The sequence below is a fragment of the Mobula hypostoma genome, chromosome 5 (genome assembly GCF_963921235.1).
Source record: "Mobula hypostoma chromosome 5, sMobHyp1.1, whole genome shotgun sequence".
Lineage (NCBI taxonomy): Eukaryota > Metazoa > Chordata > Chondrichthyes > Myliobatiformes > Myliobatidae > Mobula > Mobula hypostoma.
In genome coordinates, this window is record NC_086101.1 from 136,857,125 (window position 1) to 136,879,935 (window position 22,811).

The following is a 22,811-nucleotide window of genomic DNA, read 5'->3' on the forward strand; positions in this document are numbered from 1 at the left end:
GGACTAGTTCCCGAGGATTGGAGGGTGGCTAATGTAACCCCACTTTTTAAAAAAGGAGGGAGAGAGAAACCGGGGAATTATAGACCGGTTAGCCTAACGTCGGTGGTGGGGAAACTGCTGGAGTCAGTTATCAAGGATGTGATAACAGCACATTTGGAATGCGGTGAAATGATCGGACAAAGTCAGCATGGATTTGTGAAAGGAAAATCATGTCTGACGAATCTCACAGAATTTTTTGAGGATGTAACTAGTAGAGTGGATAGGGGAGAACCAGTGGATGTGGTATATTTGGATTTTCAAAAGGCTTTTGACAAGGTCCCACACAGGAGATTAGTGTGCAAACTTAAAGCACACGGTATTGGGGGTATGGTATTGATGTGGATAGAGGATTGGTTAGCAGACAGGAAGCAAAGAGTGGGAATAAACGGGACCTTTTCAGAATGGCAGGCGGTGACTAGTGGGGTACCGCAAGGCTCAGTGCTGGGACCCCAGTTGTTTACAATATATATTAATGACTTGGATGAGGGAATTAAATGCAGCATCTCCAAGTTTGCAGATGACACGAAGCTGGGCGGCAGTGTTAGCTGTGAGGAGGATGCTAAGAGGATGCACGGTGACTTGGATAGGTTGGGTGAGTGGGCAAATTCGTGGCAGATGCAATTTAATGTGGATAAATGTGAAGTTATCCACTTTGGTGGCAAAAATAGGAAAACAGATTATTATCTGAATGGTGGCCGATTAGGAAAAGGGGAGGTGCAACGAGACCTGGGTGTCATTATACACCAGTCATTGAAAGTGGGCATGCAGGTACAGCAGGCAGTGAAAAAGGTGAATGGTATGCTGGCATTTATAGCGAGAGGATTCGAGTACAGGAGCAGGGAGGTACTACTGCAGTTGTACAAGGCCTTGGTGAGACCACACCTGGAGTATTGTGTGCAGTTTTGGTCCCCTAATCTGAGGAAAGACATCCTTGCCATAGAGGGAGTACAAAGAAGGTTCACCAGATTGATTCCTGGGATGGCAGGACTTTCATATGAAGAAAGACTGGATGAACTGGGCTTGTACTCGTTGGAATTTAGAAGACTGAGGGGGGATCTGATTGAAACGTATAAAATCCTAAAGGGATTGGACAGGCTAGATGCAGGAAGATTGTTCCCGATGTTGGGGAAGTCCAGAATGAGGGGTCACAGTTTGAGGATAGAGGGGAAGCCTTTTAGGACCGAGATTAGGAAAAACTTCTTCACACAGAGTGGTGAATCTGTGGAATTCTCTGCCACAGGAAACTGTTGAGGCCAGTTCATTAGCTATGTTTAAGAGGGAGTTAGATATGGCCCTTGTGGCTACGGGGGTCAGGGGGTATGGTGGGAAGGCTGGGGCGGGGTTCTGAGTTGGATGATCAGCCATGATCATAATAAATGGCGATGCAGGCTCGAAGGGCCGAATGGCCTACTCCTGCACCTATTTTCTATGTTTCTATGTATGTGGAATGAGTTGCCAGAGGAAGCAGCTGAGGCAGCTCCATTCACAGCATTTATATGATATTCGGACAGGCACATGGATGGGAAGAGCTCAGAGGGATATGGGCCTAATGTGGGCAAATGGCACTGATTTAAATGATCACCTTGGTTGGCATGTACCAGCTGGGCCGACTTAAGCTGGACAATTTAAACACCTGGCCAGATTGAAATGACCACCGTGTCAGGGTCGGAGGTGAGAGATGGGCTCGCTGCTCCAATGGGGTTTGCTCATCTCTGTGCTGGACTGAGGCTGTGGCCTGCAACTAGTGGACTTCTGGATCAGCTGCAGTCAGGCCTGGCATTGCGAACTTCAGCTCTGAATGCAGTTTGCTTGCTTTGATTGTTTGCACGTTTTGTTTTCTTTCTCCCTCTCTGCATACTGGGTTTTGGGATGGTCTCTTGTTTTAAGTGGATTCTATTGGGTTTCTTTGTTTTGTGGTTGCCTGAAAGGAGACGAATCTCAAGGTTGTATAAAATATACATACCTGTACTTTGACCTTTGAACTTTGACTTAGGCAAGCAATCACTATTATACGTGCTGCATGCAGAGATTGTAACCTTACAGCGAAGTGAAGGGAGGCAAAGAGTGCATGCTGGTTTGAAACAGCTGAAGCTGCTGTCCTTTTGTGGTCTCAGCATTTCCTGCCCTGGCAGTAACCTCTCCTGCTAAACTGCAACAAGAACAAAACAAAGCATCCAGCTGCTGGCTCAAAGCCCAACTCCTTGATTTAATTCCACTTAAAGATGTTATTTATTTTATTTTAGCCAATCCTGGATGATAAGTTCAGCCAATAAAAACACTAGTGCCGAAAGTGAAGCGATCTAATCGTTGGGCTTCATGACTGGAGAGCCACAGATGACAAACTTCACCTTCTTGAGTAGAGGCATTCTCTCCAGCATACAGTGTTGTTAAACTTTCGACCCTATGAAGTTAGCTCATATGAATTAAAATCCATTAGCTCATTTCAGGTTTGAATTGTTAATCATAGGTTCCTTTGGCATACGTTAAATTGGCTACTGTCTGTGTTAAAACAAATCATTCACACTCAGACAGAGTTGCCCTGGAAATTAAAGTGACTCTTTCAGAACAACTCAAAACTCTTACCTCCATTCTTCTGGGAAGAAGCAGGTTGCGGGGGAGAGCCGATGTAGTGAATCCAAGAAAGAGAAAAAGAAGAAATATGTTATATTTCTATCCATTAATGACAAATAATCTGACTGTGTGTGTATGTACTACACTGTACAGTAATGTATATGGATCTATATATTGACAAGGTTATACAGCACCTTGCTCCTCTGTGCGCACACACACTGTGTGTGTGTGCATGTGCGTGCGTGCGCGTGTGTGCGCGTGTGTGCATGCGTGTGTGCGACATAAGAATTTGTTCGGATCTCTGATTATAAGGGTATATGTATGCTTGTGATTGCATGTGTATGTATACACAAATGTTCAAGAGGGTGCACGCGCATGTGATTTAGGGGGCCCTAGCTAGGGTTGGACAGGTGTACAAGCAACCAGACCCTGTGACGCAGCATCAGGTTTTCTGAGGTTGCACAGAGGAGACTGTGGTCAGGCCAGCAATATCCTACCACATCCTTAAATGTGTTGGGGGGTGGGGGGTGGTATGTTTTTGCAGGCAAAGCTTAATTGGAACTTGCAGCAAAGCACTGCTTGGTGACATGACTGAAACAGAAACCTAAGCTGTAAACATTGAGAATACACTAGGGACTAGAGCTCCGATGAAGGCAACAGGAAGCTTGGACCACAAGAAATTCAACAATAAGATACGGATGTAATTGATGGCATAAGACTAAAGTCAGAAACCAAGATGTTTTTCAGCAGTGATCCTTGAAAATAGTCATCAGATTTACTTGCTTGTTTCACTGATTAGGAGCAGAGTCAATGGGCCAAATAGCCCAATTCTGCTCCTATATCTTATCTTATTATTTGCATTAATGAGCAGCTGTACAGGTGTACTTAATAAAGTGGCCAATGCATGTATGATCTACAAACTGCACAGGAACAGGCCCTTCAGCCTACACATCTGTACCAGCTATGATACTAATCTAACCCAATCCCATCCACCTGCACGTCATCTATGTCCCTCTATTTCTTGGCTCCTCTGTGGAGAAAGTTGGGACACCACGTTTCTCAGAATGCACATAATGGTCCCTGGTCCCTCAACACCTCCTCTTTAGACAAGAAAGCACAGCAGCGCTTCCACTTCCCGACTGAGGCAAGTGAGGCTCCCTCCAGCTGAATTCTAAGCTATTTTTACAGGAGCACTATCGAGAGTGTCCTGACAAGGTGCATCGCCATCTGGTATGAGAATTGCAAGGCATCTGACCACAAGTCCCTACAAAGGACTGCAAGGACTGCTAACAGGATCCAGCAGGGTTTCTCTTCCACCATTCAGATATTTAGCAGGAGCACTGCATACTCAGGGCCTATAGCATTATCAATGATCTCTCCCATCTGTTCAACAATCTCCTTGACCCCCTACTATCAGTTAGGAGGTACCGTAGCATCAGCACAAGGACTGTTAGGATGGGAAACAGCTTTTCTCCCCAGGCTGTGAGACCACTGACCTACCTGCCACCACCCAGGTCTCATCACATATGAAGCACCAGTAGTGTTATACTGTTCACTTTTTAACTTGCATGATAAATGCACCTTTTTATTTGTTAATTGATTTGTGGTGATATTACTTTATGTGTTTTATGTGAGTTATTTGTACTGTGCTGTGCACCTTGGTCCAGAGCAATATTGTCTTATTTAACTGTATACATGTGTATGGCTGAATGATGATAAACTTGCACTTAATGTTCCTGCCTAAAGGCCTCTTAAACTTTACAACCTTATCTGCTTCCACTAGCTCCCCTGGCAGTACATTCCAAGCACTCTCTGAAATCTCCTTAAAATTTTCCCTTCTCACCTTATAAAGCTATGCCCTGTAGTATTTGATATTTCCACCCTAGAAAAATGACTGACTACCTATTCAATCTATGACTCTCATAATTTTAAATACTTCTATTATGCTACCTGACACTCAGCCTTTGATGCTTCAGAGAAAATAATCCAAGTCCATTTAACCTCTCTTTATAGCTTAATAGTCTCCAACCCAAAGGCCATTCTGGTGAATTTCTTCTGCCCACACTCCAAAGCCTCCACATCCTTCCTATAGTGTGATAACTGGAGCTGTACAGAATACTCTAAATGTGACTTAACTGAAGTTTTATACAGCTGCAACATCTCTTCCCAAAATTTATACCACATGCTCCAACCGATGAAGGTACAGTAAATGTGCCTTATAGCTTCTTGTGTTAACCACTTGTGATGCCACTTTCAGGGAGATATGGACTTGCACCCCAAGATCTCTCTGTATGTCAATGTGGTTAAGGGCCCTACCACTTTTTTGTATACTTTTCGCCTCACCTCACACTTGGCCATTTCTCTGCCCAGTTTCCAACATCTAAATTCTGTTGTATCCTTTGGCAACCTTCCTCACTATCCACAACTCCACCAATTACCTGTGGCTGGTACTTACCCTCTCACTAACCCTCGCCCATCCTACTGCCTATTCCCCTCACTCACTTTCCCTTCCCACACCCAATGTTGTCCCACCATTGCTCATTAGTGATAAAACTACACCACCCTCTCCCTACTTCTTCCTAACACTCAAAAAGCCAGTGCCACAGATCAAGATGAAAAAGCAGCTTTAAAAATATTTCCTTGTTCAGAAACATCTAATAAAAGTAAGCTAAACATTTTCTGAGTTAGATTCTCACAGGTCCGCTCTCCCAGAGAGGCAATTTGAATGAAAACTAACTGCAGCTTCCAGTCCTGGTCATCACAAGTCCAGTTCACTGTGTCCACACTGGATTACAAGCATCACCGGTCAGGCCACAGCTCGATGATTAAGTTTCCTTGTCTGTGAGCCTGTATGATCAAATGCCACTCAAGACTTGAATGCACTTATCTGAGTGAGGAGAAGTTCTACTATATTCTCTTGCCTGAGGAAATAGAGGCCCTGTTTTCTCCAGTGAACACCACTGTTAAACTTCACAAAATAACAGGAATATTTATTTATATATTGGAGTACCACAAAAATAGGCCCTTCCACCACCTCAAGTCACACCACCCAATTTAATCCAAGCCTAATCATAGGACAGTTTAGAATGGCGGAAAGTATGGATATGTAGAGGCCAGAAGGGAAACATATGTAAACGATTGAGAGTCATTGAATGATTTATTGTATCTAATCTTATTTTTGAATAAAGTATATTTTGAAATTATAAAAAATGCATTATACAGCCTATCTGTACTTTCCATTATGGGGAAATGTGATACACAAATAGACTGTTATGTCGTGCATTCAGGAAACTACTTGTACTTCAAAAACTTACTCCAATAATTGCAAAGCACTTTAGTGCTTCCTGGAGCTTTGAAAGGTGCTATATAGATTCAAACTAATATTTTGTTCGAATGGTCAATAACTTTAGGAGATTCCATGTGCACTGACGGGAGATTTACTTGCTGTAGAAAGAGCTCTCGGTTTCTTTTGGAACCTAAGCAGAGATTGGCCCAGCTGCCAGGATATGAATATTCCTTCACACAGCCTGTAAATTCTGACACAGAGCACCCAGAGCAGCAAGATTGCACGCAGCCTGAATGCACTGAAGATGAGAACTTGAAAAAGAGCAACTTTGTTCCAATTAACCACAAAAATTCTGCCTCCAGCTTTTGTTTTAAAGAGCAAATCCTGATCTGATTTATAGCCTAGGTTTTAGTCAGCACTCACATTTCTTTATGCATTCATCAAAAAATTGTTTCTTTTTAAATGCTCTGCACATTCAAAGGCCATTTCAGTGCACCTGCTGCCCAGCTGGGAATTCTGGTCGGTGGCAAATCAATTTGTCATTGGGATACCATTGCTTGAAATAGTTTATAGCCCGATTTCATCCCCAAATGGCTGTATGTTTGCTGAAATTTAGCAAACCAGTCCCAACATTGAGCTTAGAATGGGGAAGGTTAAGAGAAGATTTAAAATGCTTGCCTTCACAAAGCAGCTTCCTAGAGATGCAGAGGCAATTTCACAGCCAATGAGCTAGTTTTGAATTTTATCAGTGTTGTGATATAGGAAACCCAGGGGCTAAGTTTTTCACAGTAAACACTCAGAAGCAGCTAAAGGATAATAAACTACATTACCCAAACACAAGAGATTCTGCAGATGCTGACCATCCTGAGCAACACATACAAAATGGTGGAGGAACTCGGCAGGTCAGGCATCATCTTTGGAGAGGAATAAACAGTCGGCTTTTTGGGCTGAAACTTTAAAAGCAGGTGTAGAAAGATAAACAAGAAACCTGCTGGAAGAACTTACTGGGTCAGGCAGCGCTTGTGGGAGGAAGGGAATTGTCCAAACCCTGCAATGTTCCAGCAGATTTCTTGTTTTGCTGCTCCAGATTCCAGTCTGCAGTCTCCTGCATTTCTATTGAAGGTTAAATATTGGTCACAGCAGACATAACCATATAACAATCACAGCATGGAAACAGGCCACTTCCGCCCTTCTAGTCCATGTCAAATTCTTACTCTCACCTAGCCCCACCGACCTGCACTCAGCCCACAACCCTCCATTCCTTTCCTGTCCATATATCTATCCAATTTAACTTTAATTGACAACATCCAACCTGCCTCAACCACTTCTGCTGGAAGCTCGTTCCACACAGCTATCACTCTCTGAGTAAAGAAGTTCCCCCTCATGTTACCCCTAAACTTTTGCCCTTTAACTCTCAACTCATGTCCTCTTGTTTTCCAGATCTTTAAAGGTCCATGGAAATTTTCTCTATATTGGGAGAAAACTTTATTCCTGAATTATTCCTGTAAAACAGATGATCTGGCTGTAGTCACTTTGCTGTTATGGAAGTTTGTTGAGCACAAATTGACTGCTGCATGTTCCACAAAACAGCAATGAATGCTACTTCATTTTCTGTAAGCTACTCTAGGATGATCTGAAAAATGAATTAAAATGCATTCTTTTTAGAACCACCTTGAGATCAGGGAACTATTTGTTTGGCTCAGTGAGTTGCTCTAATTGAGAATGAGAAGGCAGAAAATAGTGCCGTTCAAAATGGAACTGGGTAAGTGTGTACAGTTTGAGTAATTGGTTTCTCTTTTGAGGATAAACGTAGGCACATTGGTCTGAACAGCCTTCACCAATGATTAGTTCTACGATTCAGTTCTCTGGGTAAGCTCTCTGGTTTGCTGTTCCTGAGGGAAGATCCTTGCATTTGAGTGATCTCTCTCTCCCTCGATGCCTTTGGGGATATAGTGCCAGCGCAAGGTTTAATTGACGCAGATTGTAGATTTAGACTCTAATTCGGGTTTATGATGTGTTCTAGTTTCTGGTTCTAGTTCTGGATGTTCTTTTTTGTTACTTCTTTTTGGGCAATTTTTGAATCAGGGCAGCCTACAGATAATGAACACTGAGGTGAACAGTATTGAAATATGCCTTTTCATAGGGGAATTAAGGGTTATGGGGAAAAGGCAAGTAGGTGGAGATGAGTCCATGGCCAGCCCAGCCATGATCTTATTAAATGGTGGAGCAGACTCTATGGGCCAGATGGCCTACTTCAGCTCTTATTTCTTATGTTCTGATTGTGTGTTTTAGATTGTGTTTTTTTTTGCTTATTTTGCCATTAGTGCAATTTTTTTGCGCGGGGGGGTGTTTGATGTTTTTCTTTGAATTTTGAACAGGGTCCATGGTTCTTCTTTGTTTCATGCCCGTCTGTGGAGAAGACAAATTTTAGGGTTGTGCTGGTGACGTAGAGGCATCAGTGCCAGACTTCGGGACGAAAGGTCCCGAGTTCGAATCCAGCAGCTGGCTCCCCTGCACGCTTTCCATCCGTGCTGGGTTACGAGCTGGTGATCTCTTTGGAAACTCACCCTTCAGAAGGCAATGGCAAACCACTACTGTAACTTGCCTGATATGCCGTTCTCCACTACGTCAGAGAGGCGTGGAGGGAAATCGTCTGCTAACCAGAGAAACTCCGGATGCGATGTACCTTTCCTTATACAACATACATACTATGACAACAAATGTACTTTGAATCTTAGAAGTATTAGTAACAGAGGTGAACTTTTTTCAATGTATTTTCTGATTGCTTAGATATGCACACTGCTTCTTCAGTGGCTGAACGAACTTCCAGTGAATTTTCCAATGTGTGTGTTAACTTGCTCCAGAATTTCTTCAGCAGTGACATTACTTAATAGTTCAACCACCTCTTCCTACATTATCTACTTCTTAGGGAGCTTCAGCAGCTAGCACAAGATGTCACCTGGTGACATTCAGCACATTGCTGTTCTCCCTCTTATTCTGCTCTCCAATCACGAGCATCACAAAGGTTCTAGCCCTGTTCAGCTATCTGCTGGGCTGGATGGAGAATGCTGTGTGAAATGAAAAACAATGAGAGTGAGTAAAATAGATTTTAATGACAGGAAGTAATCAAGGAAAAAGGGAGCTGAGGGGTTAGTCAGCAGAGGTCTTTAAAATGAGGCAGGGTTAAACCAATGAGGTGGACACCGTTTTTGCATGTAGGAGATATCAGATATCAGGATTTGAGGCATAAATAGTCACTAAAAATTCACAAGGAAACTCAGGAGAACCTTTTTTACTCCTGGGAGTGCAGCCAGAATGATGGCTCCGACTGGATGAGGAAACTTGATAGAAAAATATACTTCAGGGGAAGCTGGTTAAAGACAAGGGAGATAAGGGTATATTGCTAGTGAGAAATGAGAAGAGGGAGCTGGTTCAAATTGATTATAAACAGCAAACGGGCTGCTTCTGTACTGTCATGTAAATTGAAGCAAAGAATGCGAAGTGAGCATCTATTGCCAGAGCACCTTTGGCTGGATATTGCTCATAATATGACTTATAAAGGAATTGAGTTGCTAAGGCAGTTCTGAATCATCTTACTGACACTTAAGACAAAATATTCCAGAGCTCCATGGTGACTATATCAATGTCATTTCTTAAGGTCATAGAGTTGATGAATTAATGCAGAGATCATCTAGTGGTCTCTGTCCTTCAACCTCACAGCCATTGACAGCTGTCAGAACTGTGTGTTCCATGGCAAGTGTTAGCAATGGGGTCGTGAACAGTTCAACTGCTACAAGGGATCAGACTCTTGGTGGAAGGAGGGGGGCGGGAAAAAGGCTAGCTATTGTTTTATTTGGCCTCAGGTAATTCCTCAATACTAATGCCAGAAGCTGCAGAACTTCGGAGTTTTGCTGCCTGGTTTATGTTTCTTACTTTGGAAAGCAAATATTTTGGCTGGCTTCCATTGTATTATGCCAGTTTGCTATCTTATTCAGAAGGTTCAGTGCTAAAAAGCACCCCATGTTCATCCCAACCAGCTCCTTTGCAGTATGGTTGAGATAAAGTGCCTCTAAACCACCTTGAACTACTCCAAGGTCATTGTGGGTACAAGCATGAAATGAAGTTATCACTGCTGTAGCTCCCTTTACCACATCCCAAGACGCTTTCTAATCAATTGAGTGCCTTTAGCCGACAGCCTCAGCTATAATGAAGGAATTGCTGAAGTCTATTTGTGTACAGCCACTTCAACAAACAGCAGTTCAACAATGATCAGAAGATCTGTCCTGACTTATATTGCTGACAGGCAGGTACTGTAATATTGGCAATGGAGACTCTTTTCTTCATTATACAGGTGACTCCTGGACGAAGCCAGTCAGATAATGGAAAATCCTTCTTAGTGAATTCACAAATCATTCTCCAAAAATTTCAAATACGCAATAAAATTCGTTATTGCAGAATTTATGTGGGAAAGTTAGTAAGCAAGAAATGCAAAAGGGACAACAAATGCTGTTGATTTTTAGTTTTTCATCACTCAATATTGTGGGGCAATAATATTTGGATCTGGCATCTCAACGCATCTCATCTCAAGATTCAGGATTCAAGATCCAGGTTTGTCATGTGTACATCCAAACATACAGTGAAATGTTTATGTTATTAACAACCTACACAGCCTGGGTGTGCTGGGGGCAACCTGCAAGTCTTGCCACACATTCTGGTGCCTGCATAGCAATGCTCAGCAGATCCCAGTTCATGCCGATCACGGATCGCCAGGCTTGCCAATGACAGAACCCTGAATACAAGGTCTCAAACTCCGGTCTCGTCAATTTGTGATCCCAGGGAGTCAATGGAACTTGTTCTGCCTTCCTGCATGGATCTGACCCCAAAACCACTGACAACTCACTGACCTGACTGTCCACTGTCTGCTGGTCTAAACATCAGATGCCCACGTCCATGTCACTGGTCTTCGAACATGGAGTGGAGATTTAGACTCTGAAATGACCTCCAATTCTCTCCGATCCATAGTTCTAAATGCTAGCCTGACCTCTAACTCCTACTCTGTCCCCAAAACCATCCTTATGAACCCTAAAACACAACTAAATCTGAACTGCGACTCAATGAAGGTCGTAGATCAGCGCCCTCTTGGATTTGATGCCAATTGGGTTGGCAGTCACAGTGGAGTCCCTCCTTTGCTGCACTCTCTCCAGTCCGAGGATACGTGAATGGACAATTTCTCTGATGTGCTCTACTCTCATGCCCACTCCCTAACTTGATCCATGGTTCTTTCACTTCCACCAAGTCACACACTTTAACCCATTATCTTCCGAACTCTTTCTAAACCACCTTTCTCTCATGACCCCCAATCCTTGAATCTCATCTGTCTTCCTGATATCTCTTATCCCTTTCCAAATTCACAAGAGAAAACACCTCACAGTGTGCTGCACTCTGTGGCATTTGTTCATATATCCTTGCACAGGATAGAATGCAGCAAAGGAAGCACTCAGCTGTGACTGTCAATCCAGTTGACACAGCAATGTCCTATTCAGATCTTATTTCCCCACAGAATTGAATGCCTATAAAGAAGAATTTTTTCTTTGCCTCTAGCATTGTCCATCCTTTGAGTCAAATATTGGCTTTAGCTGTTAAAGTAACGGCAATTGGCTTCACTGTCATCATGGATAACCTGGTTCAAGATGAGTGAAAAATGTCACGAATAAACATTTAGGGCGCTTCCTTGGCACAGCGGTTAGCATGACAGCTTGGGGTGTCAGAGTTCAGTTCTAGTGCTGTCTGTAAGGAGCTTGTACACTCTTCCTGTGACCACTCTTTCCTCTGGGTGCTCTGGTTTCCCCCCCACAGTCCAAAGATGTCCTGGTGAGTAGGTTAATTGGTCATTGTACTGTGACTAGGTTGGGTTAAATAGGTGGGCTGCCAGTATGGTTGCTGGGTTGTGCGGCTTGTTGCACTGTAAGGGCCTGTTCTCCGTTTTATCTCTAAATAACTATCCCATAGGAACACACCTCTGTTTATATCAGGAAAAAGAAACTTCATATTACAGAAAGTTGTGGTACGGTCAGTTCTTTATTATGGAGGGCTTCAATTCCTAAAGGGACTTCCCATAGTGTAACAGGATATACTGTATTTATGTAGACCAGAAAGAATCTCGGTTAACATTTCATTCAGTAGTCAGCAACTTCAACCATGGAGTGCTTGTTCAGTGCTGCACTGGAGTTGTCCATCTAGACACTGGCTTATGGGTATCAGGATTGAGACTGGAACCCCAGACAGGAGACAGGAGTGCACCATAGCCTCAGGCAGCAGTTCAAACTTATCCTTAGGCCTGTCTCCATCAGCACTATTGGAAATATGACTGAATGTGTGTACCTGCACTGCACTTTCTCTACAATCACAACTTTAACACTGTATTCTGCTATTGCTTTTCCCCTGTGCTACCTCAACAGCAAGCCTCCTCTTGTCAGGTTTCGGTGGGACTCAGGTGCAGACCAGTAAATACTCTTTCACCAGGATTTATTAGGGAGCACGAAGGCAACAGTCTTTCAAAAACAGAAGGCAGGCACGAATCCAAAATGGCAGGCAGAGGTCTTACCAGGAAAGGCAGTCAGGCGAGGGCAGACAATCCAGAGCGCACAGGCAAAAATCAGGTCCAAGAACAGGCAAAATCCAAAACACAGAATCAGGCAAAATCAGTTGGCAGAAGTCGCAACAATAGGCTAGAACAACACAGGTCAGAACTAGGATGAACTGTCAGAGAATGCTAGTCAAAGCAGGGTTTAAATGGACAGGGTAATGAGTGAAAATTAGAAACAGGTGGGTGCAAATGAGGAGACAAACAGGTAATTGGAGGAAGTCCAAAAAGGAAAGGGAAGGAAAAGGAAAGAGGCTGGGCCAGAACCCACATGGCCAGGTGGAAGAAAACAGAAATTAAAGACTGTCGTGATCCAGAGCTACCAGCAGAGGCCCTTCGACCCAGTGTTCAGGCCGGATCCTTAACAGTACCCCCCCACTCCCACGGGCGTCTCCAGGCGCCCTTCCTGCTGGTAGGGGGTATGAAAGTCCTTAATGAGAGAGGGATCCAGGATATCCCAACCCCTCTCTTCGGGGCTATAGCCCTCCCAATCAACGAGGTATTGCAGTCCACGACTTCTGCGTCGAACGTCCGGTAATCGGCACACAATGAAGGTCTCTGAGCCATCGATGAGATGGGGAGGGGGAGGGGGAGGGGGAGGGGGCTTGGGGGTGGGACACAGGGGGCTGCAGACAAAGGGCTTAATCCTTGAAACATGGAATGTAGGATGGATTCTGCGAAGGGTAGGAGGTAGTTTTAGACGTACTGCCGAAGGGCTGATCACCTTGGTGATGGGGAAAGGTCCAATGTAGCGTGGCACCAGCTTGCGGGAGTCTACCTTCAAGGGGTTGTTCTGACCCTGGCGGTAATGGGGAGCCTCGATGCGGTGACGGTCTGCTTGCTGCTTCATTCTGGCTGTAATTTGAAGCAGCGCCTTTCGGGCTTGTCTCCAGGTCCGTGAACACCTCTGGACAAACGCTTTGGCTGAGGGAACGCCCACTTCCTCCTCCTGAGATGCAAATAAGGGAGGTTGATAGCCAAGACAGCACTGGAATGGTGATAAACCTGATGAAGCAGAAGGCAAAGAATTAATGGCGTACTCGACCCAGGGAAGTTGCTGACTCCAAGAGGAAGATTCCTGAGACGTCACACAACGGAGCATCACCTCCATCTGCTGATTAGCCCGCTCGGTCTGGCCATTACTCTGTGGATGAAACCCAGATGAGAGGTTAACCCTGATCCCGAGTAGTTTGCAAAAGGCCCTCCAAAAGTGGGAGGTAAATTGCGAACCTCTATCGGATACCACTTCAACGGGGAGACCGCAAATACAGAAAACATGCTGAATCACCAGGTTGGCAGCCTCCTTGGCAGAGGGCAGCTTGGGAAGGGGAACTAAGTGGACCGATTTGGGAAAACGATCCACTATGGTAAGAACGGTAGTGTTACTGTCGGACGGAGGGAGTCCGGTGACAAAGTCCAGTGCAATGTGTGACCAGGGCCTTCTAGGAACAGGCAGGGGTTGCAGGAGACCAGTTGGTGGCTGGCTGGAGGCCTTGTTCTGTGCACAGACTTGGCAGGCAGAAATGAAGCTCTCAACATCCTTCCTCAGGGATGGCCACCAAAATCTTCGACTGATAAAAGCCGTCGTGCATCTGATGCCAGGATGACATGCCAGTCTGGAGGTGTGTCCCCACTGGAGAACCTGGGAGCGGACAGACTGGGGAACATACAGTAGATTAGCACAGACTCACCCTGCTGGGCAGACTGGACCACAGATTCAATCTCCCACTGTGCTGCGGCGACCAGACATTGCTCGGGGAGAATGGTCGTAACCTTGGGCGCCTCGTCGGTTGTTGGAAACTGCCTGAAGAGCGCGTCAGGCTTGCCGATCTTAGAGCCAGGACGGTAGGCCAGGGTGAATCTAAAACAGGCAAAAAACAGGGACCATCGGGCCTGGCGGGAGTTGAGGCGTTTGGCTGAACGGATATATTCCAGGTTCTTGTGATCCGTCCAGACTAGAAAAGGAGTAGTTGTTCCCTCAAGCCAATGCCGCCATTCCTCAAGAGCAAGTTTAACAGCCAATAACTCTCGATTGCCGATGTCATAGTCACGTTCTGCGGGCGAAAATTTGTGAGGAAAAAAGGTGCACGGGTGTAGCTTGTCATCCTCTGCTGAACGCTGTGACAGTATAGCCCCTACTCCTACATCAGAGGTGTCAGTCTCTGCAATAAACTACCTTGCAGGATCGGGCTGAAGGAAGATAGATGCCGTGGTGAAATGAGTCTTTAGATCAGAAAAGGCTTTCTCAGCCGCTGGATTCCAGGTGATCTTCGACTTGGAGGAAGTTAGAGCAGTCAGCGGGGCGGCCAGGATGCTGAAATTTCGAATGAATCAGCAATAGAAGTTGGCAAACCCAAGAAAGCGTTGGACATCTCGTTGAGAGGCGGGTTGTGGCCACTCCTCTACCGCCTTGATCTTCTGAGGGTCCATCTGGACTCTTCAAGCACTGATCACATATCCCGGAAACGAATTTGAATTCCGGTGAAATTCACACTTTTCCGCCTTCACAAATAACTGATTCTCCAGGAGTCATTGGAGCACCCAACGGACGCACTGGATGTGTTCAGAGAGGGACCCAGAAAATATCAGAATGTCATCTGAGTACACAAATACAAATTGATTTAGCATATCTGAGGATGTCATTCACCATGGACTAGAACACAGCAGGACCATTAGAAAGTCCGAAAGGCATTACCAGATATTCTTAGTGCCCAGATGGCGTATTGAATGCTCATCCCCCTCTCTTATGCGGACCAGATGGTAAGCGTTGCAGAGGTCGAACTTGGAGAAGATAGAAGCACCCTGAAGCAATTCAAATGCAGATGACATAAGAGGAAGAGGATAGCGGTTCTTAATGGTGACCTCATTGAGACCTCTATAGTCCACGCAAGGACGCAGAGACCCGTCCTTCTTGGCTACAAAGAAGAACCCTGTGCCTGCTGGGGAGAAAGAGGGATGGATAATTCCTGCAGCCAAGGCCTCCTGGATATACTCGTCCATCGCTTCCCTTTCAGGTGGAGACAGGGAATACAGACAGCCCCTAGGTGGCGAGGTACCGGAAGGAGATCTATAGCACAGTCATAGGGGCGATGTCGGGGTAAGGTGGTGGTCCGAGTCTTGCTGAGTACCAGCTCGAAGTCCAGATATTCAGGGGGTACAGAGGACAGATCGAGAAACTCATCTGTTGGTAGAGGAACCGGACTTAGAGCAGCGTGAACAACACGCAGACAATGATTTAGGCAGAAAGGACTCCAGCTTAACACTCTGTTATTAGACAAATCAATGTGTGGACCGTGCTGAGCTAGCCATGGGTGGCCTAACACAACATCAGCTTTGGGGGAATCTATTACATGGAAGGCAATGCTCTCCTGGTGATTGCCAGAAATGAGGAGGCTCACCGGAGCTGTAGAGTGGGCAACCATGGCAAGTTTCACTCCGGTTAAGCCGCTGGCCTCCAGGGGTTGCTTCAGACGGGAGAGTGGCATCCCGAGATTGGCGGCAAAACTGGAACTGATAAAATTTTCCTCAGCCCCAGAGTTGATAAGAACTGAAACGGCACGTCTCCTCCCTTCAGCCAGTATAAAAGTGGGTAACAGGGTTCGAGTGACGGGGAAAAAGGGGGAAGGAAGTACTGCTCGCCCATAGTCCCCTATTTATGAGCGAGTGTTGGCTTTTACGGGGACAGGTAGATACATAGTGACCAGCCTGACCACAATACAGACAGGAGTTGGTACTGACTCTCCTCCTTCTTTCTGAAGGAGACAGACGGGTACGATCAATCTACATGAGCTCCATTGGGCTGGATGGGGGTGACTGAAGACTCGGGGAAGGGGATCTGGGGTGCTGGTTGGGAAGAGGTCAGACACCCCCTGGTGGTTCTTCATGACCCCCGGACATCACACTCCTGCTGACGCTGTTTTATGTGGCTGTCAATCGTAATGGCCAAATCGACCAGCTCTTGGAAGCCAGCAGGTAGGTTGCGGGTGGCTAGTTCATCCTTAACCTCTTCGCTAAGCCCATAGAGGAACACGCCAGTCTGGGCCGCCGAATTCCAGTTAGTAGTGGCGGCTAGTGTGCGGAGCAGAATGGCGTAGTCCAAAACAGAACAGTTACCCTGGCAAACTCGCAACATCTCCCTTGTTGCCTCTCGCCCCTGCTGGGAACGGTCAAAGACTCTTCTCATCTCCTCACAAAAGTCCTTAAACGTGTGGCAAAAAGGGGCTCTGCTGTCCCACACAGCCGTACCCCACTCTCTTGCTCTTCCAGACAGCAGCATGATAACATAAGCAATACAGGATCGATCAGTGGGAAAGGTAGTGGGCTGCAGCTCAAAAATCAGTGAGCATTAAGACAGGAAGGATCTGCAGGTGCCTGGTTCACCATTGTAAAGTTCAGGTGGAGGTAACTGGGGCTCTTGGGCTGGTTGTGTTGGAGTCTGTGGGGCTGTTGGCGCAGCAAGAGAAGGTGGGTTAGAGCTCAGCGCCAGCTGAATCTGCTGTAGCTGGGAGGCTATGCTGGTCAGAGTGGCGGAGAAGGGTTCCATCGACTGGTTGACAGAGGCGAACTGCATTTCATGTCTCCCTAACAACACGCCCTGTCGGGAGAGGGCCTCACATACCTGGTTGGGGTCCATTGAGTCCATCTTGGCCAGTTCGTTCTGTCGGGTTCTGTCGGGTTTCGGCAGGACTCAAGTGTAGACCAATGAATACTATTTCACCAGGATTATTAGGGAGCACAAAGGCAACAGTCTTTCAAAAACAGAAGGCAGGCACGAATCCAAATGGCAGGCAGAGGTCTTACCAGGAAAGGCAGTCAGGCGAGGGCAGACAATCCAGAGCGCACAGGCAAAAATCAGGTCCAGGAACAGGCAAAATCCAAAACACAGAATCAGGCAAAATTGGTTGACAGAAGTCGCAATGACAGGCTGGAATGACACAGGTCAGAACTGGGACAAACTGGCAGAGGATGCTAGTCAAGGCAGGGTTTAAATAGACAGGGTAATGAGTGAAAATTAGAAAAGGTGGGTGCAAATGAGGAGACAAGCAGGTAATTGGAGGAAGTCCAAAAAGGAAAGGAAAGGAAATGAAAAGGAAAGGGGCTGGGCCAGAACCCACATGGCCAGGTGAAAGAAAACAGAAATTAAAGACTGTCGTGATCCAGAGCTACCAGCAGAGGCCCTTTGACCCAGTGTTCAGGCCGGATCCTTAACACTTCTGTAGTGCCTCCTCACTGGCGACACACGGAAACTGAACTCTTTTCGGACTCAGGCTGAACTGCACAGGATGGGGAGGAGGTCTGGCCTCTGCATATGTAGCACGCAGGCCCACTTGTGAACTAGATCCCCAGAGAGACGAAGGCAGCAAATCTGGAGTGGGGCCCTCGGGCAGCTGGAAGTCATTGAACATCCTTCCGGCAGCTCCTGTAGCTAAGCTGGTGCCAAATGTATTGCTTCATAAGCTTTCCTTTGGACTACACTGCTGAGGCCGAGAGGGGGATCTTGACGACTGGGTATCTCAGGGTTTCCATACCTTCCACACAGGCTTGTGATGATGATCATCATCACCCTGTCACCTTCGAGACAGACTGAATGCCAACCAACAACAACCTCAAAGTACTTACTCCTCGAAATAATCTGTACTGACAGCATGAAAAACAAAGTTCTTCACTGTATCTCAATCAATGTAACAATAACAAAGACATTCCCGTTTAAACTGGACATTAGCCAGTCTGAAACATTCAGCTTCAAACTCCGCCAACTCCCATGTGCACCAAGTCTAGGACTTGATAAAATCTGGAGTTCACTCTCACTTGGAGTGGCTGAGATATGTTGAGACTCTGATGGGGAGGAGCTGGATAAAGAACTAAGTGGATTCAGTGGCAATGCCTTTTAATGTTAGGGAGTGATAGCTGGATTTTCTCTCGTTGGATATTGTCATGTCTTGGCACCTGAGCTGCGTGGCCTGCTTTTGTGCTGCACATAACAATTAAATCAGAAGTTCCAATTGTGCCTGCTGTTTGTGGCTCTAGATATTCATCTAACTTCAATGTCAGGAATTCTAGATTTCGAAACGACTCGCAGAACAATGAGACATTGATAGCTGATTTATTCTGTACTATTTATGTAGGTTGCATCCCCGGTGGCTCAGTTTAGAAGGGCGATGCCTTTTTCCAGAAACCTCAGAGCATCGAGTTCTGCCAACTATTGGGGCAAATGCTTGGCTGTCCAAGGCCATCTGCTTCCGGAGAGTCTAAACTGTGGCTTCCGAGACTCCATACGGCTCGATTTGAAGAGGGTCAGCTGAGTGTCTAGGCTCTTGTTTAATACTCCATCAACAATCATGTGCATAGAATATTTCAGTGGTGAACGTGCAGCCCCACTACATGCTGATTGGCTACACTGTTCTTCCTGCACTGAAATAGCAGGTACTTTTCCAAAACACACTAACAGTGGCACACGCTGGAATGGTGAAAGACACAACCTTAACATGATTTTCAGTGTGTTGCTTTGGATTTCCAGCTTTTGCAGACTTCCTTGTGTTTATGAGCTTTTATTGACAGTTCCAGGCTACTCAGGCCCAGCCTTGGCCTGACTGTTGAAGTTGGCCAATTTATGGGAAGGTCCTCGATTTAGAGGAAAACATTCTGAGATCTTTTATGGACTTATTAGAAGTTCTTTAAAAAAAATAAGTCTGGTAATGTTGGCAAAGCCAGTATTTATCCCCTTTCCTTTATTTCTCTTGGGATTTGGTGATGAGCTGGCTTCCAAAACCATTCACCATGTCATGCAGGCTCTCCCATAAGTGTTGTCAGGTCAGGAATTGAGTTGCAGGATTTCAACCCAGACATGACAAGGGAACAGTAGTATGTCTCTAAGTCAGGATCCTATGTGGCATGGGGAGAGGAGGAGGAGGTGGTGTTTACATGCACTTGATGCCCTTAGTTCTGGTATCATCACTATGTTTGCTGTTCTTTGTGCTATTGTCACCACAGACCTGGAGGTTGCCCAAATGCGGCTCCACTAACGTCAGACAAATTTTTGGCTTGGACTGTGCTTAAACTGGCTCGCTTCCTCGCAGCTGCATTTGACCTTTTGGGCCTGCTTGTCTTCCAGTGGCCTCAAGCCCCCTCTGATTGGGCTGCCTTGGAAGCAGAAACTTTGGACTGGGGCAACTAGGCCTTATGTGAGCCTGTATCCTCCTGCTTCGTCCTCAGGTCCCTAGACAGCCGATAGATAGTGTCAAATGACTGATTAGAAACGGCTGAAATAAAATTAAATAGTTTCAAAAATTAAAAGTTGCCTTCAGGGAACTGTGATATTAAAAACTAATAAATGTAGTTAAAATGCACATACATAAATTCACTGAAATAATTTATATTGATTGATATAAAAGGGAATTATAAACAGATACTTAATCTTGGTTGCCAGTTTACTGAAGTTTGAAGATCTAGGTATGTCAAGGTGGCTGGTGTAAAGCTGATGGGTCAAGTATGAGGCCAGCCAGCTCAGGGCGATTAGAAACAATGAGTTCAGAGGCACAGCAAAAGGAACCAGCATCTGACCCCCCCACAATACATTGTATTCTTGCAAGTTGCAATACATGGTATTGGTTAAGGTGGTAGACATGGTCAACACATGAGAATTCTTGGCAGAGCCATCAGTATGATTAGATGCAATGTGTAAATTTGTTCATTGGAAACCTACAGGGTGAAGTTTGTACACACACCAGGGTTTCTGTCTTTCTAGTACCTCATAAGAGGTATTAAAAGGTATTAAGAGATATTTTCTTGTAAGAAGCCTGTCAAAGTCTTTTTTACTTCTCCATAACAGAAGGGAACCATTGGTCTATCGTGCTTGTGCCAGTCTTTGAAACCTATTCAATCTGTCACCAAACCTACTTTTTTCTCTCATTAACCCAGCAAATGATTCCTTGACAAATTTATTAATTGAGTTTGCTCCCCTTTGGATCTTTTACACTTCCCAGCAGTATCTCGGCTTTAGTCCCATACTAATGGACACTTAGAGATTTGTTTTAGGTCATTCTGCAGATTCCTTCCAGGCTAAACATCTGCAGTTGCTTGGATCACGGGAGCAGGATGTGGATATTCAGCCTTTGGAGCCGCTTCAGGCCTCACTGGAATCGTACTTGGTCGGTGACGTAACTCCAAAGGCCTGGCTTTTCTCCAAATACTTTTGCATTAGACAAATATTTTGGTCTCAGATTTAAGCTAGCAATTGATATGTTATCGATTGCCATCTACAGAAAAATTTTGCAAACTTCTAGGTTCCATTGCATGTGGAAGTGCCTCCAAATTCACCCTCGAAGAGCCTGGCTCAAAACCACATCCCTTAGGTCTAGATTCCTCAACCAAAAGATAGAGTTTCTCTTCATCTGCCCTATCAATTCCCCTTATTATCTTGAAAAATTTCTTATTCAATCTTTCCAGCCGGATTTTACCACTTATTCTAGTATTTATGTTGATAATTAGGACCATAAGAAAAAGGAGCAGAATTAGACCTTTTGGAATTAGAGTCTGCTCTGCCATTTCATCATGACTGATCCACTTCCTTCTCAACCCCATTCTCCTGCCCCCTCTCCATAACCATTCATGCCTTGACTAATCAAGAATCTACAGTATCAACCTCCACCTTAAATGTACCCAGTAACCTGGCCTCCACAGCTGCCTGTGGTCATGAATTCCACAGACTCACCACCCTCTGGCTAAAGAAATACCTCCCTCATCTCTAGTTATGTTTGGCTAATTTTACTAAGGTAATGAAAATGACATTGGCTCTTGTTATTATTAAATAACATTGATTCTTTTTGTTTTAAGTACACAGTATGTGTGTTTCTTCTATAAGTCTTTGTATGGTTCTATGGCAGTAAAGAAGACAGCAATCCTTTATACTGTGCTCAGAAGGATATCAGTACAATCTCCCAGTAATTATTGACAGAGTGGTTATGACACTTTAGTTCACAATGACAATCTAGTTTAAATACAAAAGAAAAACGACTCAGCTAATCTATAGAATTTGTGCAAATTGAAACTTATAGAATTGTGCCAAAGATTTACAAGGATGATATTTAATCAGAGAGGTTCCTCTCATCGGGAAAAGTTGAGCATATTGGAGACTGTCCAAATGAGAACTTTAAGGTGGAACGAGTTGAGACGGTTGACGTGGAACTTTAAGATGGAAGCAGCTGAGGGGATTGATGTGGAACTTTAAGGTGGAAAGAATTGAGAGGGTTGACATGGAACTTTAAGGAGGGAAGAGTTGAGAGAGTTGACATGGAACGTTAAGGAGGGAAGAGTTGAGAGAGTTTACGTGGAACTGTAAGGTGAGAAGAGTTGAGAGGTTTGACATGGAGAAAATGTTTGAATTTATGAGGGACAACACCAAGGACCATAAGTATTTAAGAATTCCATGAGACATTCGAGAAACAATGCTCACCCAGACCGAATCTATAAGACTGACATAGCATTCACAACATGATCCCATGATACCATTTCAAAGAGGAAAAACAGAATTCATGTTGGTGCCTTGGCCAAACTTGTATTCACTCCTCATCATGGAAAACTTATCGTTTGGACATTATCATGTTTCTGAAAGAGAGAACTTACTGTGGAAAATTTGGATTAAGTGAGCAATTGCACTCCAACAGAACTTCATTGCTGTCAAAGAGATGCGTGAAGTGCCATAGAAATGCAAGTCCCTTTTTGCATGTCTTTTCCCAATGAGACAGAATACATTTGCAGGCTGGGTCCCAAAAAAAAATTCTATTACTGCACAAGTTTTCCTCTTGAAACAATCGTCCTAAGGTAATGACCATTATCATGAAATAGGGCCAAACATGAGGTAAGTTAAGAAGCTGCCAGCACAATGGAAAATGGCCAGGCACATATTAGTGAGGATCTTTACCAGCTGTCCATTCTTTTTGACTTCACAGCTGAGAGCATAAACAATAGTCTGTGGCCTCCCACACGTTGTTATTAAGTTTTTAATTGCCCACGGGGAGTATTAACACTTCAATGTTGGCCAATGAATTGGAAGCAAGGACAGAGGAAAGAGATTCATTGAATGCCAAGCCAACTGCAGTAAACAGAGTCTCTGAGTTCATAACCATCCAGTCTCCATTGTCTGACACACTTTATTCGATCAATGTCTGACTATCTCATGCAGAGAGTGACACTCTCAGCCTCTCTGCCTAGACACTGTCTGACATTCTCCACCCAGACAACTCTAACCATCTCTACCCTGAGTGTCTGACCTAA

The 22,811-nt window shown here is 44.9% G+C and overlaps 1 protein-coding gene across 1 annotated transcript in view; it reads right to left on the reverse strand.

Moving 5' to 3' along the window:
• musk (muscle, skeletal, receptor tyrosine kinase) overlaps positions 1-22,811 on the reverse strand; it is a 208,747-nt gene that overhangs the window by 100,536 nt on the left and 85,400 nt on the right. The window contains exon 9 of the mRNA XM_063048989.1: positions 2,623-2,629. Within this exon, the coding sequence (XP_062905059.1) occupies positions 2,623-2,629 (7 nt within the window). The remainder of the gene's footprint in view (positions 1-2,622; positions 2,630-22,811) is intronic.